The following is a 22795-nucleotide window of genomic DNA, read 5'->3' on the forward strand; positions in this document are numbered from 1 at the left end:
GTTTTTGAACAATTTTGCGAACTGGGGGAGTTAAGGATGCTAGACTTATAAATGAAAAGCCTAGTACGAGCCAGCTTCTAAACTAACCTTCTGTGTGATACAGCCTAGAAGATGTCATTAATGTTTCTGTCAAGGTCATAACTGAACTGCATGGTTCAACTTAATGAAGGGGTCCGAAAAACATCAGTTTATCAAATGTGAGTCAGTTATGGCTCCATTCTCTCTTCTGCAGTCCTCTCTCCTCCCTCCTCAGCTGCAGCACTTGCCACTTGTGCTCGTGCTCTCTTCTGCAGCATCCTCCATGCTCTCCCCATCGGTGTGTTACTGACACCAGTACCTTTTGCTGCTCCACATATCACGTACATGTGTCTAACTGGTCGGGCATGAGGAAATACGCACAGTTTGGGCAGCTGGGAGATGAGGGTATGATGGCCAAGCAGGCAGGGAAGGCAGGTGTGCTCCCTGCCCACTGCATCCTGCCGAGGCGGCACGCAAAGCTCCACAGGATGCTCCAGACCCCGCACGTTGTACAGGGTCAGGGTAGTGCATTGGATAAAGTCCACCTGGCCTTCAAGGCTTTGGAGGCTGAAGAGCAGAAAGTCAGGCCAGCTAACAGAAGAGCTGTTCACCCTATTGAGATGACAGCATTTACGTCAGGTCGTGTTTGGGACAATTAATTTGAGAAGGCTTATGAGTGCTTTGAAAACAACAGGGTCTACAGAAAACTCACACCAGAGCTTGCCATCATGCTAAAGCAGATATCCAAACTGATTTTGTTATAAAGAGGCTCCTCAAATGTGTGCAAGAAAAATGCTGGGTCTGTGGTCACCTGAACCTCAGAGAATCAAACTGTTTCTGATGCCACAGCTTTTACACTTTCCTAAATCTGTAATTCAGTCTTGGATGCCCTTTCTCAGAGATATCACACTTCAACTTACAAAGGCTTAGGGGCTGAAGAAGTCAAGGTGAATTTAGCAAGTGACATTATCTTCAATATTTTTAGAAGACAGACATTAACAGGCTGAGTAGGAAAAAAATACAGCGTGCAGAACCACTGACTTAAAAAAAAAATTACTTCCCAAATATTAATACTAACTACGTTCTCATCTGCACAGGGAAACTAAACAAAACAGGCACCTCTGAAGAGCAATTGATCGTAGCCTCTTGTAGGTACATTCCTATTCCAGAATGGAAGCCCAATCTGAACAGCGACTGCACTTTAGATTTACAGACGATATGAATTCATTATCACTTTCAAGCGCAGGCAACTCTGAATTTTTCTGGAACTATCAAGATGTGCCTACAGCTAATCTATAAACCCCTGTGCTGCTCCTGTCAGCATCATTGCTGTGATCTCTCTTCTACTTCTTTCATTGCCTGTAGCATCTTCGCTGCATCTTGTCTTGGACTAAAACCTCTTTGAGTAAGGGCAGTGCTTTGCCGATCACTTTATGCAGAGGCTCTTGTTCAATTTAAAGAATGGAAAGAATAAATGCATAGTAGTATTTCAGGTTCTACTCATCAACTATGAGCTCAGCTCTAGCAGGACTCTATAGAAAATAACAACAGACCCTCATCAGAAATCCAGACAGCAACATATATTACAGATCAGAGCCAATACCATCATACTCCAAAGCAAAAAACCTCTGCAGCCACCGCAGGGTTTGTGTGGTATTCCCTGGTGAAACACAGCCCAGGCCACTGAGGAGTCGGGTTCTCTATTGCAGTAGCTACAGTTTCCAGTTTATTTTCCAGTTAAAAGTTGGAAGACCTGAACTGGTACCCAGAACAGCGTGCAGTTGATTACCAAATCTAACATTTCTTTAAAGCCTTCCAAATCTTACAGCTTCTTGATATTTTAACTGAAGCAGCAGAATATGAACCTGAAAACCCATTAACCATCTGCACCAATACACAGAGCCAGCATGGAAATGACTTTTTGCAAATTCCTTCTATTCCTCATGAAGTATTTATAACGGTACAACACAGAGCAGGAATCCCGGAGTGGCAATAGTGAGTTCCAGACCCAGGGAAGAGAAGGATGCCCTGCATTTCTGACAGGAGATGGCTTACTTTGAGCAGTTTCATCAGCCCTTCGAGCTGCACCATCAGTTCTCTTCTGCTTTCCTGAAGTGCAGACATCCTCTGTTCCAGTTCATCCTTTCTCTGTCTGTCCAAGTTACATGAAAGAAAGAGTCAAAAAATAAATTTTGGGTATTTCAAAACCACTTCAGGAAATTCACCCATATAACCGTGTCTTTGCTTTTCATCACTCCCTCCCTGCTTCCCATTTGAAAGCACAGAGCAAAGCACACCACATTCACTACAAAACCTATATGTAACAATCAGGCTTTTCACTTAAAATCCAGAAATTCCCACTCAGCATCCTGGTAGTAGGAAGCCCTTTCCAAAAGCACTGCATTTGGAGAAAAACAGCCCGCTCTCTTCCTCCTTTTAAGAGCTCCCTTAACGTCAGACCCAGGCATCCTGCAGAGCTTTCAGACAAGCAAGAATGAACTATGGGAGGAAAGGCAGAGAGGAGGAAAAAAAAAAAAAAGAAAAAAAGAGGAGAAACGGCTGCAGATGTTTGGAAAGGAAAAGCTGTCACCTGTCTGGACAGAGACTCAGCAGAGCTATTTCTGTCCACCGATGTGACGTATAATCTTTGACATATTTGCTGTACCAGAACCCAGGTAACAGGGAGATAATAAGTGACCTTCCCTTTCCTTGGCATCAGAAATCCACTGGGTTCCTTCAGATGCCTAGCTGTGTGATATTTAAGGAAACATGACTGTCTGGTTTTATTTTATATTTAGAAAAATAAAGAAGTGACTAATATAAGGAGAAGGTCAAAGACAAACGTCAACACGTCAGAAGTTCAGTATCTTAGATGATTTATGAAATGCTGGGCCCCAGAAATCCCAATCATAGCTAATGATAAATAACTGTAAGAAAAAAACAATTAGAAAGGCTTGTTTATTCATCTACAGTTATTTTTGTTGACATCATGATGTCTTAGTCCAAAGTTAAAGTCATCACATATTCTAGACTGAATTTTTAAATGTCTTAGATTATATCTGTGTTCTCAGGCGATATATTATGGATAAATCATTCTGGGAATTTTAATAACCAACTAGTTTTAGAAACACGATTTGGACATCAGAAGATGGAAAAGAAACTGGCCATTTACTGAGACTGAATAAATCTGTGGAGCGTGGCTTGCTTTCATTACAGTGACTGTGAAAATGGCATTTCATGAGCATACACCCCAGCCAGAAAACTGCTAAGACTCCTGAACAGAACCAACTTGTTTCTGCACTGGTTCTTAGAAGGACAGAGGCTGTGAAGTATTAACTGTCCTGGATATTTCTTTCAAGATCTTTTTGTATTTTGAAGAACGTGGTTATTAAGTGCTGAAACATATCACAAAAATAAGGCAATAAAGAGAAGTTTACACACACCTGGTCACCTAGAATGTGTTAAAAGCCCACTGTAGACATAGCTTTACCCGTCTATATGATCCTTCTTCTCTCTCTAGGTCAGTTCAGAGTCTGTAGCTTTTATTCTATAGTTATTTAATATAACATTCTGGTTAACGACTACAAATAGGTAAAAGTAAAAATCGACATATTAAATATGTATAGCTCTCCAAATGTGGTTGGTAATGAAGAATCAACATCAATGGGCATGTCTGATTTTGGTTGATGTTACTCAATTTCTTTTTCAATGACCTCCGGTGAAGAAAGAGGAGGTACTGTCTGTCAGCAAGGAAGGGGGTTAAATGTTTTTCAAAAAACAAGACAGGAGAGCCTCTATCGACCAATGGAGGGGTGCAGTTTGAGGCACACACGTGGGGCAGACGGGTCCTTGGCCCCGGTGCCTGGAGGAGCATCCTGTGGGCTTGCAAGAAACAGCCCCAAGCATGGCGGCACGACAAGGCAGGGATCCCTAAGGACGATGGACCCAGCCACGCTTCTTCTGAGGCTGCACTTGCCAGCAGCATGGCAGAGCTGACTCATCTCTACAGGCTGGGTCGTCTGCAGATTTTTAAACCTGGGACATGCTGATTTCCCATGGATTATCTTCCTCGCACTTTCACAGCCTAAATTCTACACAGCAACGGAGATCATTCAGTCACACATGCTCGCGTATAACCAAAGGCAAGGCCACCAGGTACTGCTCACAGGCTTGGGGAGCGTCCCCTCATTAGCTGTGCCTTTGTGAAGTACCTCACATCAGAGACAAGCTGCTAATTGCAAACTTCCTCTGTGATGCTATGCAGTCAAGACAATTAACGTGCACTTTGAATTTCTTAATGAGTGATGTTTGGTGGTAAGAAAGCTAACGCTGATTCTGTCTGCAGCACCCATTACACTATGTATGAGATACTGCAGCCAGTATACTCCAGCCTACACATCGAAAAGATGCAGAGGACTTGGAGAGAACCTGACAAGCTGAAAGGACAGCTGGAGCGTTTTTTAATAAATAAAATAATAAAAAAAGACATTTTAAATAAAAACCTGCTTTACGGAGATGCTGAAGAAGTTCAAGCTTTTTATGCAAGATGAGGTTAAGAGGGGAGGGAATCCAAATCTCTAAATACTGACACACAAATAGGAATTTTGAAAAAAAAAAAAGAGTTTTTTAGGCTGGTAGATAAAATCATGGGGAAAGACAAGGTTTGGAAAATGGCACTAGGCTTATGAAGGTTAGAACTAATGCACACAGTTTTAGTCCACTGGGCAGAGACAAGGCACAGAAATTAGCTGACAATCACACTAACGGTGTCAGGGGACACGGTTTTGTTTCCATCTCTAGAAGCAAAGCTTGAGCATCTGTCTTACACCGATGCTGTACCTAGCCACACGGGGTTCTGCAGTAGCGCGGCAGGGAGAAACTTCCCAGCCCGTGTCACACAGAAGGTCAGACTGGGTAACCATGATGACTTGACAGGCTTTATGTGCTTAATTCAACCTTTTTTTCCTTTTGTAACTCTTCTACTTGCCGTGGTGTTTATTTATCTGGAGGCCAGAAATAGCTACAATAACTGTTCAGGTTTTTTCTTTAGCAAAACACGGGACATGTCATTCCTCCTGGTTAGCTCTGCTAACTGTATTTTTGGAAAAACATCTTCAGGAAAGACACCTAGGGACTGAAAACTCTAGCACTGCTCTTGAGATTATTGCCTCGCTTTAAAAAGCATGTGCTTTATTTGTGGTCTGAATGTGGCTGGTTTCCAGTTTGAGCTCTTTGTTCCCGTATCTTTCACTGCTGGGGCAAACAACACATCAGCTTGCCCCTCAATCTCTTTTTTTCTTCAGCTCTTGTATTGATTTGTGGGTATTTTCTGCATCCTCTCCAGTTTTTGAAACATTAAAATATATATATATATAGCTATGTAAAGCATAAAGCTAGAAAATCTACAAAATAAAATCATTAGGTAATAGAATGAAAAATACCAGTGAGGTATCAAAACGTACTAGAATGTAGCACATTCTGTATGAAAAAGTAACGGAATAAGTTGAAAGCCTTGGAATTTGCAATACAGGGCTGGATTATACCTTGCAGATGCTGCTGGCAGTTGCAGTGTAGCTCCATCCCAAAAAACCCCTCTGAACATCCCTGGGAAGTAGGACGACTGCGCCATCTCCTAAGCGGGCAGGAAAAGTTCACCCCAACAAATGAAATACAATGCAGTTTGCAAAGAGCTAATGCTGCCAAGGGCTTAAATTTTAGAGCCTACTTCAGATTACAGATGGCATTTTTGAAGGTTGAGCTCTGAATTACCTAGTAATAGAAGATGAAATAAAATATAGCCAGAGAATGCCCTTGTGACTACCCAAACTCTGAAACACTTCATTCTGTAAATACGGACAATTTTCCCCTGGCACTTCAAAATGCAAACTTAATCAAAGAGGTTCTGAAGATTGTTTTCCAACTTTGGATGTATGTCTGGCTATCCGCAGGTATGAACTTTCAGAGTTTCCCTGACTAATCAAATAACTGACACTCATCTTCAGCCTTACTCCTTTGGACAATAAATGAGAAGCAGTTAATGTCATTTCTGCCCGTTTTTCCTATCAGTTTCTTCTTTACTGTTTTCTGAACTATACAAAGAGAATTTATTTTAAGAGGCATTTTTATTTACTTCTAAATCCACTTAAAGAAAGTCAAAGTGCAATAAGCTGTCAGTCTTCAGAATCCAGCATTTTAAATAACACTTTAAGGCTACTGAAGCTACACTTTTCCCAGTAACAGCCAGTGCTGCCAGTGCCATGGAGCAGACCCATGGGCTGACCAGCCCAGGTACCCACTGCACACGAGCTCAGGGTGTTTCTTTTACCGTAGAAGCCTGAGTTCAGCCAGTAAAGTTGGGTTCTGCTGGGCTTTCTCAGGGGTGGGTTGAGAGGCTTGTTCATGTTCCAGTCTGAGACGCTGAATCTCCTGGAGTATCTCTCTATAGAAACGACAGAGGGAAGATTAGAGGAAAAAGGTCAGCCTCTGCGCTGCTCTTAAATACTCTTATAGCCCTTCAAGCACTCCTCCTCTCAGTCTCCAGCCCAAGTACAGCAATTTTGTTCATGTATGCCTGGCACAGATTCAAAACCAAGACAGGTTAAGTTATCACGGTCCTATGAATTGCTATAATATGCACAGAAAATTTATTACTTATTAGGAAGTATGAAATCACTTATGTGCCATATGCTGGCAATGTCTCTCCAAAACATTTCATGCAGAATGGGCTCAGAGACCATTCTAAGAGGAAAAAACTTCCATTTTCAGCATCATCTGCATTGCACATGCTGCAGGAAGGGCTCTGAAGCAGCACCGCCAGCATCCACAGCTGTGCCAGCACCGGTTAGCTTCCCACTCACCTTTCCAAGGGCTCCCGACAGGTCGGCAGGAATGAGGAAAATAACAGCTCATAGTAAGTAAGCTCTCCACGTCTCACAGAGGGAAGGTGATCAGCCAGCAGCCCAATTAAGGCAGCTGTGTTCTGCGTAGCCGGAGGTGAGGGAACATAGCACTGATGGCCAAGGATTCAATTATTAAAATGGAAATGAAATCCTTCTGAGAGTGAAGATTATAATCTCTAATTCTTCCTCCCCACTCTTTTTTAAAACTGCTGAGCTGCTCTCCTGCGAGGTTTCATACCAGCACTGATTGAGATCTCCCTTATCTGTGATCTTGATGAATGATTTTGAATGCCTGCAAGGTCTCGGTAGTGTGCTGAAGCTATGATGGTGCAAGGACTGAGCTGTTCCCATGCTCTCCAGGAACTGGTTCTCCTCCAAACTAACCTGAACAAGTATTTTTACTTGCCGTGCTGAGGGTGCCTTGGCAAGGGGCCGCACAGGCAGCAAGCTCATGCACGCCAGCTAGTGCAGCTGGGGCACAGGGAGACCCACACACAGCTACGAGGAGAGCACATCATCAGGCACCCAGAGAGGCTCCATAAGTAACCCATGGGCTGCCTGTGCTGTACACCACATGGGGTTTGCAGCTGCTCAACGGCTGGCTCTTTAGAGCTGCACCCCCTTAGTTTCTCTTAGCCAGAGAAACAAACTCAAAATGTAGGTGCTGAAGAAGCAGGTAAGTGCAAATGATAAAAACAGAGCGATCTCTTCTTAACAGTCCCTCTGGAAGAGCCACTGAATCACAGAGTGCTCTGAGTGGGAAGGGACCTTTAAAGACCATCCAGTTCCCAACCCCCCCACCACAGGCAGGGACCCCTCCCCCCAGCCCAGGCTGCCCCCAGCCCCGTCCAGCCTGGCCTTGAGCCCTGCCAGGGTTGGGGCACCCACAGCTGCTCTGGGCAGCCTGGGCCAGCGCCTCGCCGCCCTCACAGGGAAGAATTTCTTCCTCATCTCTCATCTCCATCTCCCCTCTCTCATGTAAAGCCATTCCCCCGTGTGCCATCGCCACCTGCCCTTGCCCAAAGCCCCTCCCCAGCTTTCTTGCCGGCCCCTTTAGGCACTGGCAGGTGCTCTAAGGTCTCCCCGCAGCCTTCTCCTCCCCAGCTCTCTCAGGCTGTCTCACTGGGAGACGTGCTCCAGCCCTCTCATCATCTCCATGGCCTCCTCTGGACTCGCTCCAGTAGGTCCATGTTCTTATATTGGGGACCCCAGAGCCGGACGCAGCGCTGCAGGGGGGTCTCACCAGAGCAGAGCAGAGGGGCAGAGCCCCCTCCCCTGACCTGCTGGCCGCGCTGCTCTGGATGCAGCCCAGGGTACTGTTGGCTTCCTGGGCTGCAAATACAGAGTGCTGGGTCATGTCCAGAAGAAAACCATCTCCTACAGCCCATCTCCTATTTGTTCCAGGCCTCCCAGTTCAGACTTTTTTGTCTTCCAGCAAATGGAAAAAAACCCACTCATCCTTCTCAAACTGGATTTACCCACCCCAGCCTTCCAACCTGCTCACTGCACTGCATCGCAGCTGATTTATTCTCCTGCTGCCATGTGAATGGCTTACCCTGCTGCAAGAAGTTTGCTGGGTTTGCAGATAGCAACACAAGATAGCAACACAGCTCCTGATGCTCAGTGTCAGTTAAGATGATTTTAAGAAGATCAGTGAAGATCAACCTGCTCCCTGGGGAATAAGGGCACCGCAGCTGCATTCGCACTGAGCTAATTGCTTAATGAGGCAGCTACACCTTTCAACAAAAGATCTAGGAAAACAATCTGGTTAATATAATACAAAAAGGTTAAAAACAACAAAGCACATGGACTGAAGGCTCTTCTCTCCTGAAATGTTGTTCCTAAAACAACAGTGATCAAAGCTTGCTTTTTACCTGTTCTTGTTTTCCAGCTCTGCTATCAGCTGTCTTTGTTGTTTATTGGCATCAAAGCTGAACCCCAGGTCTGTTGGTGGGCGAGGCTGGTGGATGAGGAACAGAGAAAAATTAGACAAAATATTCATTACCCATTACCACATATGACACAGTTTGGATCCAGTATTTCCTGAACGCCAGGGTACGGTACTTACAGCCCAAGCTGCAAAACTTTGAAAACAGCTGTGCTGAGCTGGGCTACGGGGGCACATCGGGATGCCGTTTATGACTGACATGGTCTGACCTCAGGGTGGGCGGCTGCTGAAAGGCTGACCTGGCTCGTCATCCTCACTATCCGTCTGAAGAATTCTATTTGCCATTTTTTTTAAGACCTTCAGAAAAAAATGCACCATACCTATCTGTTCCTAAAGCACTGACAGGCTTCCCTGGGAAAAGATGCAGTTCTACCTTTTATCATAAAGTCCTAGAGAAACACTGACCTTCCCATACGTCAGCTAGTGAGGAAAAGTCAGAATAACTTACAGCTAGAGTCTTGGTACCTACACCACTGCCAAACATCACAACATGCTGCTGACAGTGTGACTCACATATGTTCCCCCTTTTCTGATCATAATAGTCTGGCACCATATAGTTTCATTAATGCCTAGAAATAGTTTGACAGAAACATCTCTACAAGGTCTTGAAATAGCTTCTGCAGCAAGCCCATACTAACTTCTTGTGCTTTCTGTAGGTCCCAGTTCTCCCTTTTTTTCAATTCATCACCTGGGCAGTGATGCTGGGGTTAAACGAAGTTTTTCAGTGCGTTGAGCTGTTATAATCTGATGTTAAATAAATGTGTATCGAGACCTGCTATCTCATGCTGTGTTACACAGGGCTTTCAGGCAGTCTGTCCACACGTACAGCAAAAGCGTGGTGTTGCTCGGTGGAGCTGCTGAACTCCAGTACCTGCTGCTTGGCGTGCTGAAGGCCAGAAAACACTGTCCATTGAAGTGATCGCCATCATCCACAGACATTAAATTTAAGCATGGTCACTGCCTCCAGACATACTAGTTCTTCTCAGCCCCTCCAAAGCATCACCTGAAGGGAGACTGCTGAACAAATGCATTTTCCCAGCGAGCCCTGACCTTGTGATCCTTGTGTTTGGTGCTTTTCACCAGCAGCCATCACCACTGCTGGGAAAAGGACTAGGCAATTACACAAGAATCTGTAGTTTCAGGGAAAACCTGTGGGCAGCTGGGCTGGATGGTGAAGCAGCCAGTTTTATGAACCAAGAAGAGACAGAGAGAAAAACTGCAGAGCCTTGTACCGGTTCAGTCCATTTTTGCAGTGGAATCCTAAGATGCTGCTTAGGCGGCCCAACACAACTCAGAGCTATCCTTCTGGCTGCCAGACACAAGAAGGTGTCCGCTCGGTGCTGGGGAGACATCTTTTATTGCAGACAGGCCTCCCTGGCTAAGAACTGCCTGAGGAACGAGATGGCACATAGAGTCTGCTTCTAACACCAATTCATTCCAGAATCACGGAACGGTTGAAGCTGGAAGGGACCTGTGGAGGTCCATCTGCTAAAGCAGGGCCACCCAGAGCCGGTTGCCCAGAACCATGCCCAGACAGCTTCTCAGTATCTCCAAGGTGGGTGACTCCACAACCTCCCTGGGCAACCTGTGCCAGTGCTCAGGTACTCTCACACTGAGAAGCGTTTCTTGATGTTCAGAGGGAACCTCCTGTGGTTCAGCTTGTGCCTGTCACCTCTGGTCCTGACACTGGGCACCACTGGGAAGAGCGTGGCTCTGTCTCCTTTGCACCATGCCCTACGCCAGGCTGAGCAGGCCCAGCTCCCTCAGTCTTGCCCAGAGCAGAGATGCTCCAGTCCCCAAATTAGATTTCCTTATCCTGGTGGTCTCTGGGTCCTGTGCAGAGGGTGCGTTCACACTGGCGCAAGTTAAGGCTTGTTGTGCCTTTGCATTACTAGACATAACAAAAACCATAATAAATAATTATTATAAAAGATAATAAACCATCCTCAAGGATGGTTAAGGCCGTGGTGCCTTTGCCTCTCACCGTGTACTTGAGAGATGGGTTGTCTTCTCACACCTATCTGCTTGCATCTGATCTTGAGATTGCATCAATTTCTACCACAGTGTTTTCAGAAGGACCTCAGGTGGGGGATCCTGGTTTGAGAAGAGTTTCACAACCATTTTCAGAAACTATTTGGGTAGAAAACCAGAAGCTGGATGGAAGAGCTTGATATCCACCAGTGCTCCTGGAGGCATGGTGGAGAGCGACAGATCCAGGACGAAGGGGACAGACACTGTCAGGGTTTCAGTTTTGTTTTACTGTGGGTATCTAGAGCTGACCCTGATGGGAGCTGGGCTGGATGTGTGGATGGCACTTCCTTTCTTTGGGCAAACCCCACATGGTGGGTGGGTTTGCAGCTGGCAAATGAGCCTTGCTTGACTGACACACCTACAAGCCCGTCTTCTGTGTCCTCCTGGGCGATCTGATGGCCACTTCAGGAGTCTCTTAGTGACGTGGAAATTTCCCGTGTAAAAACTGCTTGGTAAAGCAGGTCCCAGGCAAGAAGAAACAAAACAGCCTGGGAGTTAAAATGAACGGTGTGAAAAATAAAAATAAATCAACCCAGAAACTGAAGTACAGAAACACTGTTTGTTGGAGAAGGGTCAGAAAAAACCCTCTTCCCCCAAGCAGCATGGAGGAGCTGATGGCACAGGGTGGGCTCTGCTCATACACCAAGGAATAGGGCTGGGGTGGGCAAGGAGCTAGGACAGACCTGCCAGTACAGCCAGGGCAAAACCCCAACTCTCATCTCATCGCGCCTCATCCCATCTCATCTTGTCTCCCCTTATCTCATCTCATCTTGACATTTGGGGTAGGTGCACAACGTAGGCAGAAGCACTGCCACCACTCTTTCCACCTGAACAGTCTTGGTGTAGGTGACACTGATAGGGCCTACTGGTTTCCCCAAAACTGTGTCACAAAGCCAAGGCCCCACGGTCTCTCCCTGCATCCTGGTACAATCAGCTGTGAGGACAAGTGCAGGAGATGTGTTTCACTTGCAGCCTCAGGAGCTTCCTGAGGCTCTGTGGCTCCATCTGAAGCTCACGAACCTTTGTTCTGCTGCAAAGTAGGACTGTGCCTATAAAAACACAATCTTGTCCTTAATCCCTTCCTTCAGAAACCCTGTCCGAAGCCCGAGATCACCCTCATGACCTAAAGTACTCAAGTCCTCAGGAACAAAGACAACCTTGCAGAGAACTTCGAGAAGACACATCCCTCACACTGCTCACTTTCAGACCTCACCGCTCAAGAGGCCTTTTGGAAACTGTACAGGGGCTATTTTGTATGACAAATCAGTGTTCTTTGTTCTATTGCTTCCAAGAGTCCATTTAATTTTTTACTGTAACTCAGAAGTGCAGAGTTGTTGTGGTTGGAAAGGACCTTTTGAGACAGACTAATCCAAACCCCTGCTCAAAGCAATGTCAACCACAGTGGGTTGTTCAGGACATTGTCCAGGTGAGTTCTGAATACCTTCAAGGGTGAAGATTCCACAACCTACTGGGGTGACCTGTTGCAGTGTTTGAGCACTTACATCATAAGAGCATTTTTTGTCACAGCACTAACAAACTGCAACAAGGCTTTTACCATCACATACCAGTAGTATGAGCTACTACAAGAAGTAGTTAACACGCCTTGCCCCGGCACAGCCACCAATCCCCCACAAAGTTTCAACAGTTCAACTACTGTTGTTTGTGCTGTTTCTTCATACTCTTCAGGCCAGTCCACCCTGCTTCTTGCCTCTGCTGCATCCTTCTCCTTGTCTCTTCTACAACCAGGGCACTCCCTCTCCTCCCTCTGCTTTTTCCAGGTCTCTCTACACTAGCTACTGCTCCTCCATACCCCTTAGAGCTATTTAACTACTCAGCAGGAACCAGCCACAGCTGCACCTTATCCACATCAGCCAACCCGCCACCCCTGAAGCCAGCCCACAGCTGCATATTATCAATGTCAATTAACCTGCCTTCATTCCTCTACAATTCCTCTACAAGTTTTTTGTTTAAATGGAAGTGAGATAGTGCCCATTGCCTCTTGTTCTGTCACAGCACCCCTGAAGAGAGTCTGGCTTCATCATCTTTCTTGCAAACGTCATATACCAATACACAAAAAGACCCCCACAACTCTTCTCAAGGCTAAACAAGCCCAGAAAAAAAAAAATATCAGGCTGCTGATTCTCCACCAACACCTAAACCTTCCAGGTTCTTAAACTTAAATGGCACCTGATGCTCAGCCTGAAAGTTTGCAAAGAGGATGCCTATGCTGGTGAAATAAAAAGCACCTGGCAGAGGCACTGGAATTTAGGCACCCATATTGTTAGATAGTTAGTATGGCCCCTGCCTTATTTTTAGCCCAGACTAACCAGCCCTCTCAAGCAATTCTCAGCATGGTTTGGAATTTACCCTAAGCTGAGAACTATCTGCAGCAGGTGGTTTGTACACAGCTGCACTGTTCTGGAGGGTAAGAGTGCTAAATATTAAAATGTGGCAACAGAAGTTTTTCATGGGTGCTACACACAAAGCCTAAGTGCCTGTTGTACACTCAGCCACTGAGAAATAGCATTGATCTATACTACAGCTAATCTATACTACAATGTGGATGGACTCAGGAGAAGCATCTGAACTCTTGCATGTTCAAAAGTGTGTCAGTCACCCAAGACAGTGATGAGCCTGCTGAAAATACAACAGAGGTACGTGTCTAATTGCTACTGAACTTGTCCAGAAAATATCTGACACCAGTTCTAGATATATCTGACCTTGAATGGGTAATAAGACACAGCTCCTGGGCCACACACCCCAGCGAAGAGGCGCCCTGGAGGCAGCAGGCTCCCTCCTCCCTGCCAAAGCCCAGCCGCAGGCAGCAGCGCAAGATGCAGTGGTGGTCAGGAGGCAGCCCTGGCATTCTGGTTCGAGCTCTCTGGGTTAGGTTTTATTAAAACAAAAAAAAAAAATATCCAATGGTGGTCTAATATTAAATATTAACTGCCCAGGACATGGAATTTACAACCTTAGGGTAAAAGATTAGAAAAACCAGACAAGACAGACAGGAAATTCATCAGAATACGTAGATTCTGGTACTTAAATAAAGCTGAGGTGATCTCAGAGCTTTTGTGTTCATCTCTGAAAGCACCAAGTTTTATAACGTGACAGTCCAGAGGCTAGAAGAGGCTATCCAGAAAGCTTACACCTAGAAACTAAGAAAGAACCAACAACTGTACACCAGTCCGCTTAACCTCGGTTCTTGGGGAAAAAACACAAAATAAAACCAGCTGTAAATACTTAGAAGGTATGCTAAGTAATAGTCTACATGGAGATTTTAAGAACAAATCGTGCCAAAGCAAACTACTTTTCTTCTGTAGTAAAATATCAAAACCTAGGTATAGGAGAGAAACTATTAACACAATACACCTTCACCTCAGCAATGCTTCTGACATCCTCTTGTGGGGCTTTACAGCTTTGCTCTTACATTTAGTACCATTCAATATTTTCATTGATATCATGGCTGATAGAATGAAGTATTTTCTTCTTGTATCTGCAGATGGCATCACACCGTGGTGACCTCCTACCGCTTTATAGAACAAGAAAAAAGACAAAATATACTAAAATACTAAATTTTTAGAGAAACTGAAGAAACGGTTTGAAAAAAATAAGCTGTATTCTATCTACTAAGGCAAGGGCAAACTCTTGCATTTACTTTCAACACATCAACTAGATAAACACCCAACAGATGAGGCAGCAGTTCTGCAAATAGGGGTTTGCAAATGAGTTGAGTTCACAACCCCAGCAAGGCAACAACCTCGCTCAGCTACTGCCTCCAGCCTGAGTGCTGGAATTTCAAAAAAACCCCAAGGGTCAGCTGGGGAAATTGCCCCATGCTGGCTGCCAAAAAGGCCAGTGGTGATTTGACCTGGCGGGCAGTGGAGCAAACCGCAGCCCTCCGCCTGCTCCCCTCCCTGAGTGGGATGGGGGAGAGGGGTGGGGAACAAAAAAGTAAAATTTGTGGGTTGATATAAAGAGAGTTTAATAGGACAGAAAAGGAAGGGAAAATAATGATACTAATATTATTATCAATAATAACAACAATAGTAATAGTAGAAAAAATGAATTGGAATATACAACACAAGGGATGCACAATGCCATTGTTCACCACCTGCTGACCCATGCCCAGCCAGACCTCAAGCATGGACCCCCGGCCAGCTTTCCCCCCGGTTTATATACTGAGCATGACGCCATATGGTCTGGAACATCCCTTTGGCCACTATCAGCTGTCCTGGCTGTGTCCCCTCCCAGCTCCTTGTGCCACCCAGCCTGCTCCCTGGTGGGGCTGTGTGAGAAGCTGGAGCGCTTGACCACTGCTTGGCAACCACCAGAACATCAGTGTGGTATCAACATTCCTATTCCAAATCCAAAACCCAGCACGGTACCAGCTACTGGGAAGAAAATTAACTCTATCCCAGCTATAACCAGGACAGAGAGTAAAGAAGAAGAATGACCAGAGGTCTGTAAATCATGACAATGCCAAAAGACTGAAAGACTGAAAGAATGAGAGGAAACAACATAAGAAACTTCAAATCTACAACACTTGTTGCAAAGAGGCAAGTAATATATTGCTCTCCATATCCCCCAGGATAGGACAATGAGTACTGGGCTCAAACCGAGCAATGAAGCATTATGTTAGGATTCAGGGAAAACTTTTTACTGGTAGATGAATTTACACATTGGAACATACAAAGGCTGTGGTCCTGCTGGAGTAAGGCCATGGAGATGCTCAGAGGCTGGAGCAGCTCTGCTGTGGGGACAGGCTGGGAGAGCTGGGGTGGCTCAGCCTGGGGAGGAGAAGGCTGCGGGGAGACCTTAGAGCACCTGCCAGTGCCTAAAGGGGCCGGCAAGAAAGCTGGGGAGGGGCTTTGGGCAAGGGCAGGTGGCGATGGCACACGGGGGAATGGCTTTACATGAGAGAGGGGAGATGGAGATGAGAGATGAGGAAGAAATTCTTCCCTGTGAGGGTGGCGAGGCGCTGGCCCAGGCTGCCCAGAGCAGCTGTGGGTGCCCCATCCCTGGCAGGGCTCAAGGCCAGGCTGGACGGGGCTGGGGGCAGCCTGGGCTGGGGGGAGGGGTCCCTGCCCGTGGCAGGGGGTTGGGAACTGGATGGTCTTTAAGGTCCCTTCCCACCCAAACCATTCTGTGGTTCTATGAAATTTCCTTGATGGACTCCATCTGGAGTGGACTCTACTGAGTTTTTTTAAAGATAATTTGGATGAGCATCTGACCAGCAATGGTTTATGCATAGCTGAGGCGACCTACAGTGGAAAATGCCTGTAGTTAGGTCCCAGCTGGCCGGTCACTATTCAGAAGGAGGGAAGCCTCTGAACTGTCAGGGCACTCCAGCTCCGGCAGTCTGAGTGCAGGCTGCACGTAGGGCGTTTTACCTCTGTATCAATATATTATTTACAAAGAGATAAGGCATATGATCAAATATTCAAAAGTGATGGCCAACTTTAATTTTCATACTGCAGAGAGCAATGTTGCCTGTTTGGCCATTTCCCACCTCTGCTGACTCCTCACAGGTCACTGTTCCCTCTCAAAGAACGTAAGGAAAAACCTTCCTCTAACTGAGAAACGGAACTAGGCAGCTTTCTTCAATTAACATTTAGTGTGGAAATGCGTCACCTTCTGGTTCCACAGCTGAAACTTTCTCTGAGCACTGTTCCCTGCGGCATGGTAAACAGGAATGGCTCAGCACCTGTCACCCCCCTCATCACCATCAAGTATCATCATCATCATCCTACCTTTTAAAAAAAGTAACCCTTCCTCTAAAATACTCTCAGAATGTCCTGTAACTCATATTTCTATCAGATCTAAAGATATTAGAGGACGTCACTGTTTTCAGGCTTGTGAACTAGATACATAGTTATTTGAATCAACAACTTCCCATCTTTTCTGTTTTGACTGAAGGATTTTTTTCCTTTATCTGTTGAAGCCAAAAAAATCTGACTCCCAGACACCTTTGTGCTCCCATCACTTCTCAAGCTCTTTGGTTAAGTTTTCTCTATCACTCTTCCTTTTTTCTTTTATCATTCTTGTTACTGGTCTTTGTTCCTACTGCTTTACAAACCCCTAGAGACCTGTGAGAAAAAACATGGTATTTCATAGAAACTGATGAAGTTAAGATTAACCAAGAACTGAGTTTTTTTTTTTTCTTTTTTGCAGTTCTTTTGTTGATGGGAAGAAGTCTTTTGTGTTTACGTCACATTTTTGGGCGGCTTTTCTAGTAGCGCAAGCATTGCATTTATTTTAAACTGTTTTTTTTTCTCCAGCTACATGAGCTTGGTACTCTTGTGCAGCACAACTGTGCAGCATTTGTGCAAAGTCTGACACACAACCCCACCTGAGTTCCCAGCACCGTGTGCTGGGCATCTCTATTCACTTCCTCTCACAAATGAGAAGTCACTTAAGTAACCGAAAATTTCTTATCAGTTACTTTGCTCACAGGATCAGAAGCTTTAATCTCTCCTTGATTGATTGTTGATCAATAGTCCTCCAAGTTCCTTTACAACCTAGCTGTGAGACGTAACTATTTCCTCCGTGATAGGCAAGTATCTTGCTGTAGCCTGTATAAAAAGTACAATGTCATAATGAAAGTGTTTACAATGGACACCTGGATTTGAAAAACTTCGTCGCTACCTTTCTCAAGCCTAGATGACTGCGGCTGTTTTATGGAGTAGACAGTTTAATGAGCCCCGGTTCATCCTTTGCAGCGATCTCAGGATACCTTAGTCTGCTGAAAACACCAGATTTCATAGGTGAGAGGAAGAATTACTCGATTCTGAGTAGAGGATTCTGAAGAATGACTTGAGAAGCTGGTGGACACTGTGTGGGACCTGTTATTGACCTAAGGGTTTCAAATGACATTCACACGGGTATGGCATAACCTCTTGTGGATGCAAGTATTTCAAACACATCTTCTAAATACCACTATTAGGAGACAATCCTAAAGTATGAGCTATCACTCAAATGTGCAAATACCATTCTGGGCTTCAGGCTGGATGTTGGTATTTCTTTAGAGAATGAACTCCTCTGGAACACAGGGGAGGAAATGTAACAATAGCCACTGCTCTCATTTCTCCGTGGCATTTTTATTAACACCAAATTCTTGCAGTCATTGCCTTTGTAAGAGTTTCGGGTGTACGGTATAGGATGGTGACGGCAAATGCTTTTCTCATAAATCCAGGGAGACGGATCTTCATCGGAGCATTTGCATGCTACTGCTTACTTTGATGAGAGGTACCTGTCCTCTCTGTGAAATTACACATGGTTGTTAAAACCTCTGCACTTAAAAGCAAAAAAAAAACCCAACCCAAAACATTAATTTACTAGTCAGCACTCTTCTGTCTGCACTCCATCTTACTGGACAGGAATGAACAATTTGTGTCTTCCAAGATTTATTGCTGTAATTCCTTCCTTTAGAAAGCCCAGCAGGTTCAGCTCGCTACCTGCTCAGCAGCGCTGAGCACCAGGGACATACATACCCCCTTTCTGCTCAACTCTTGCAAAGGCTTTCTACTACAGAGAACAAAGACCTGGTGGGAGTCAACAGCATAGGATGTAAAGCCTTCAAAACTACCACAAAAAAGAACCCCAAACCCCATTTTTTGCATGTGCATGAGAAAACGAACAGAGTTCACATTATTTTGTCCTCTGTAGCTTTTGTCTCAGTATGGAACAAATACCTCAGGAACAGAATAGTCCCAATTTTCTGACAATAACATAGTATGACCAAACCCCTAAATGTTATAGGTCCCTGCAGAAACAACCTATAGGTTTTTTCAAGGTAAAAGGATTTTGAAGTATGGTGGAGCTTGAAAAGAAAAAAAGACTTTTTGACAGTGCATTGTAACCTAGATCTCTTGTTTCATGCCAAAGAGGAGCAAGACCAAAGCTGATGCTTTTTGAGCTGAGGACTAACATTTTAAAAGTTAAAATATTAAAAAAAGTTTACAAGTTCAGCAAACTTCCCACCACAGCTGAAGGTACGATTACCATTGACTTCTGCATTCCTGGTGCTCACCAGGAATGCTGAGGCTTCAGCAGTTCTGAGACCATCCAAACGGCAAGTCCTATTTTCTCTCAGCAAGAAAATTCATAAGATGACCATAAAATCTACTATAATCCTTAATACCACATAGGATCAGTAAAACCTCCCAGCTCTGTAATTTAGCTTTGCCATGAATAGGTTGTTTAACTTGAGAGCATGCCATGCTGGAACTTCAAGTCATAGAACCGTAGGATATCTGAAGTTGGAAGGGACTGTAAGGATCATTGAGTCCAACTCCCTGTCGGACTGGAATTTGTAATAAGGAGCATTCAGACCTCACCTACCGTACATCTTATCATTTTTTGGGTGATAGAAGAGGATTTAATGACAGTGTTTAATCAAGCCCCAAAAAGCCAGTTTGGCAAGCCACTGCACTCCTCCATCACCCTGATATGGAAGAAACTGTCAAAGAACAGTAAAGCTTGTGTCTCACATGCATCAGATTCCAGGCTTCTTGGTGCAAGGACCTTACGGTGTCATGGAAAGTCTGAACCAGTACTCCACATGCCCATCACTGTGGTATCACAGTGTTCTTTACCATCAACAGACAAAGGAGAAGAGGGAACAAATTACAGAAACGGTTCATGTAACTGGTGTATCCAGGAGAAGAAGTAATGGTGCAAGAACGAAGCTGCAGATTTATCCTGCAAAGACGTACAACAGGAAATCTGGTTTACTCCATCTTTCACTTCAAAAATATTTATTACATTATGCCTAAAGCCTGAAAGAAAGGTTACATGAAGGGAATATTTAGGTTTTAGGTAGCTTTAATGAGATGAAATGATAATAGGCTTTTAGCAGCATTTCATGTTGAGAGAAGAGCAACCACATACTGCTTTCAAAAAAGAGCACCATGGGAAAGACCCTAATTATCATAACTCATCCACATAACTCAACCTAATTATCCACTCATCCATAATTGAGTATTATCTCGTATTTATTAGGTGCTCGTGCTTTTCCTAGCAGCAAGGCTGCACAGGTCAGCAGAGTCCTGCCAAGAGTGCATGGTCCCTGCGGACCTCTGCCCGCGCCGAGCACCTCCGGCTGCTGCCGGTCATGGTGGGTCACTCTTATCGGAAGTCATCAGGAAGCAGCAGGCACATCTAGCTCATGGGCCAGATACTGACCTGTGCTTGTACGGACCAACCTGCCCAGGCGTTTCAGCAGAAAGCCAGGAGGATCTGGAGGCGTGCAAACAGTAGAAAATGGGAGGGTGGGGTATGTGGGGGGTGGCGGGGTGGGGGGAAGAGCTTCGGTAGAGCAGGTGGGAAGGAGATGAAGGAGATATTTGCCTCAGGAAAGGGAGGGGTTGTGTAAGACGCTGATAAGAGAGGGCCTAGTGTTGCTTTATATATATGGGGCTGTATACACATATATTTACCTAAAATACACATAATCACCCTTTCTCTTGTAAGTATGCAATCACCTTATATGCAGGATTACCTATATTCAAGTAATAGGGCAGTACTGAGGTGGGATCTGAGAGGTAGGTGGAAAGGATTTTGTAAGGGAAAGTAGGCAAGGGGGCTGGGGACACCAGAGATCACTGTCAGTTCCTGCTTTTATAAAAAAGATGATGCTTGATAGGAAATACCAGATTATTTCTTACCTCAGGCTGATAATCTGAACAGATCAGCAGAGGGAGAAAACCAGATGAAGCTGTGATCTTGAAAGTCGTGATTTAAATAAAGTTTGGCTTGCTTTCCATTAATTTCTTCGCTTTATTCATCTAGTCACCTTCTGCTTTACTCTCTTTTGCTTTCTAGCTAACCAGCCTAGTGGAGCCAGCCAACAGTTATTTTAATGCACAGCACTCTGCTGTGACCAAACTGGCAGGCCAAGCATAGCCCTGAGCAACTTAAATTCAATAAAAGGGATTTTGTCTTCTGAAGGCTGGCTTGAAGAAAACAAGAGTAGCCCAGTCAGAGCTTGTTTGAGCGAACACAGACTAAGCTGCATGCCATCAGCCTCTCCTGCACTACTGAGCAACCCACATGTATCAACAAATGATGCATTCTCCTTTTTTCTCCTCCCTCCCCATTTATTTTTCTTCTTTAAGAAGAAACAGACTCGGATTTCAGGAATTAACTCTGAGATCTGCCTCAAATTATTTCGTCCCAGTAAGACCTCAAGCAAAGTCATTTCCCATAAAAACGTTAATGGAACATATTTGCATTCATACGGCAAGTGACATTTATTACAGTAACAAGCCTGCAGAAGGCAGTTCTAACATTTTATCTAATTTGAGAAAAAGCAGAAACTGATGGACTGAGTCAGATCCATTGCTGCACAGTCCAACGTACAATTTCCAGCAGTGACCACTGCCAACTACTTCAAAGAAAAGAGTAAGAAACTTTGCATTAGGCTGTTGCAGTATGAACAGTCTGTGTCTGGGCCTCTCTTAATTTCTAGCAGTTAGAGCATGTTAAAAATTAAAACACATTGCATCTGAGAGGTAGGGCTGGAGAGGACATCAAGAAATAATTTTGTTCACATCAACCTCTCTCAAGTATTTCCAGCAGATACTGGTCTATCTTGGTTTTAAAATCTCCACTGACAACTACTCCATAACTCCTTTATGGTGGGTTTTTTCCATTCTCCACTTTCATTAAGGTCCAGGTTCATTGAAAAATACATGGGAAGGAATTTCTGGAGGTTCTGAAATTCGCTGAAAATTTGAAAAGCATGCGCTGCTCAAAAGCAGGGCCAATTTATAGCAGGTTGCTCAAGAACTTGTCTAGTTGAGCTGTGAATGTCTCCAAGGAGGAAGATTCCAATTCTTCTCTGGACAACCTTCGACAATATTTGACCGTTACCATGGTGAAAAAGTTTCTCTTTATAGTTGGAATCACCCTTCTTGCAACTTCTGTCTGTTTCTTTGCTTCTTGTCCTTCCACTGTGCACTGCTGTGCCGGGCTGACCTTGGCTGGCCGACAGGTCCCCGTATGTCTGGCTCATCAGGGAGGTGCAGAGAGCAGTAAGATGCTGCTTTGCTTTCTTTTCTCCATCCTGAGCATACCCAGCTCTCTCAGCCTCTCCTCCTATGCCAGGCACCAAAGCCACCACCCATCTGAGCGGCCTCTGCTAGCTTTGCTCCATACATCCACGTCCTTTTTGCACCCAGACCAGACACAGTTCTGCAGATGTGACCTCACCAGCTTGGAGCAGGGAAGGACTGCCTCTTCCTCGGCCAGTGACCCTCGATCTCCAGGCTGTGCTCTGGCTGGTGGTGGGCTGCTCCACTGCAAGGGCATGCTCCTGACTCCTGCTTTTCCCCACAATGCCCAGGTCCTCTCTGGCAAAGCTGCCTTCCAGCCCGTCCTGCAGCATGGCGTCACCCTGTCCCAGGCATGGGACCGGCGCTGAGCTATGTTGAACTTCATTATAATCATCAGCTTATTTCTCCAGCCTGTCAAAGACTCAAGTCAATGCCACGCAGCTGCGGTGACTTACTGACTTACGTGTTACCTGTTTTAAAAGCTCCTGTATATTTATTTTGAACTAATCTGACTCCTCCAACTGATCTGCTATAAAGAACACGCTACATGATGCACTTTCAGCAGTAAAGACTGATGCAAAAAACTCACTAGGCTTCTTTGCTGTGGTCTTTTTGTTCCTGACAACTCTTTTGTACATTTTGGTCACCAGAAAGTCTCACTGATTCCTTATTTAGGTTTCTCCTTTTGATGGTATTGAAAATCTTTTTACCATAGACTTCAGCATCCCTTGTGAAGCGCTCTTCAAATTCTTTTCCCATCTCCGAATTTCCTGGTAACATTTAACCAGCCATGTTTATAGGCTTTCTTTTTCTTTCCAGTTGGGCAAGCTCTCATTTCTTGA

The 22795-nt window shown here is 45.0% G+C and overlaps 1 protein-coding gene across 15 annotated transcripts in view; it reads right to left on the reverse strand.

Moving 5' to 3' along the window:
• DTNB (dystrobrevin beta) overlaps nt 1-22795 on the reverse strand; it is a 224799-nt gene that overhangs the window by 71413 nt on the left and 130591 nt on the right. For all 15 annotated transcript variants that reach the window (XR_013928598.1, XR_013928599.1, XM_080390253.1 and 12 more), the window contains 3 exons: nt 8792-8877; nt 6344-6457; nt 2074-2170 (listed from right to left, as the gene is read on the reverse strand). Coding sequence is in view for 13 of the 15 variants with exons in the window: in XM_080390253.1 (XP_080246379.1) it covers nt 2074-2170; nt 6344-6457; nt 8792-8877 (297 nt within the window). In the remaining 2 variants the exon portion in view is untranslated. The remainder of the gene's footprint in view (nt 1-2073; nt 2171-6343; nt 6458-8791; nt 8878-22795) is intronic.

The sequence above is a fragment of the Falco punctatus genome, assembly GCF_963210335.1.
Source record: "Falco punctatus genome assembly, chromosome: 5".
NCBI classification, from domain to species: domain Eukaryota; kingdom Metazoa; phylum Chordata; class Aves; order Falconiformes; family Falconidae; genus Falco; species Falco punctatus.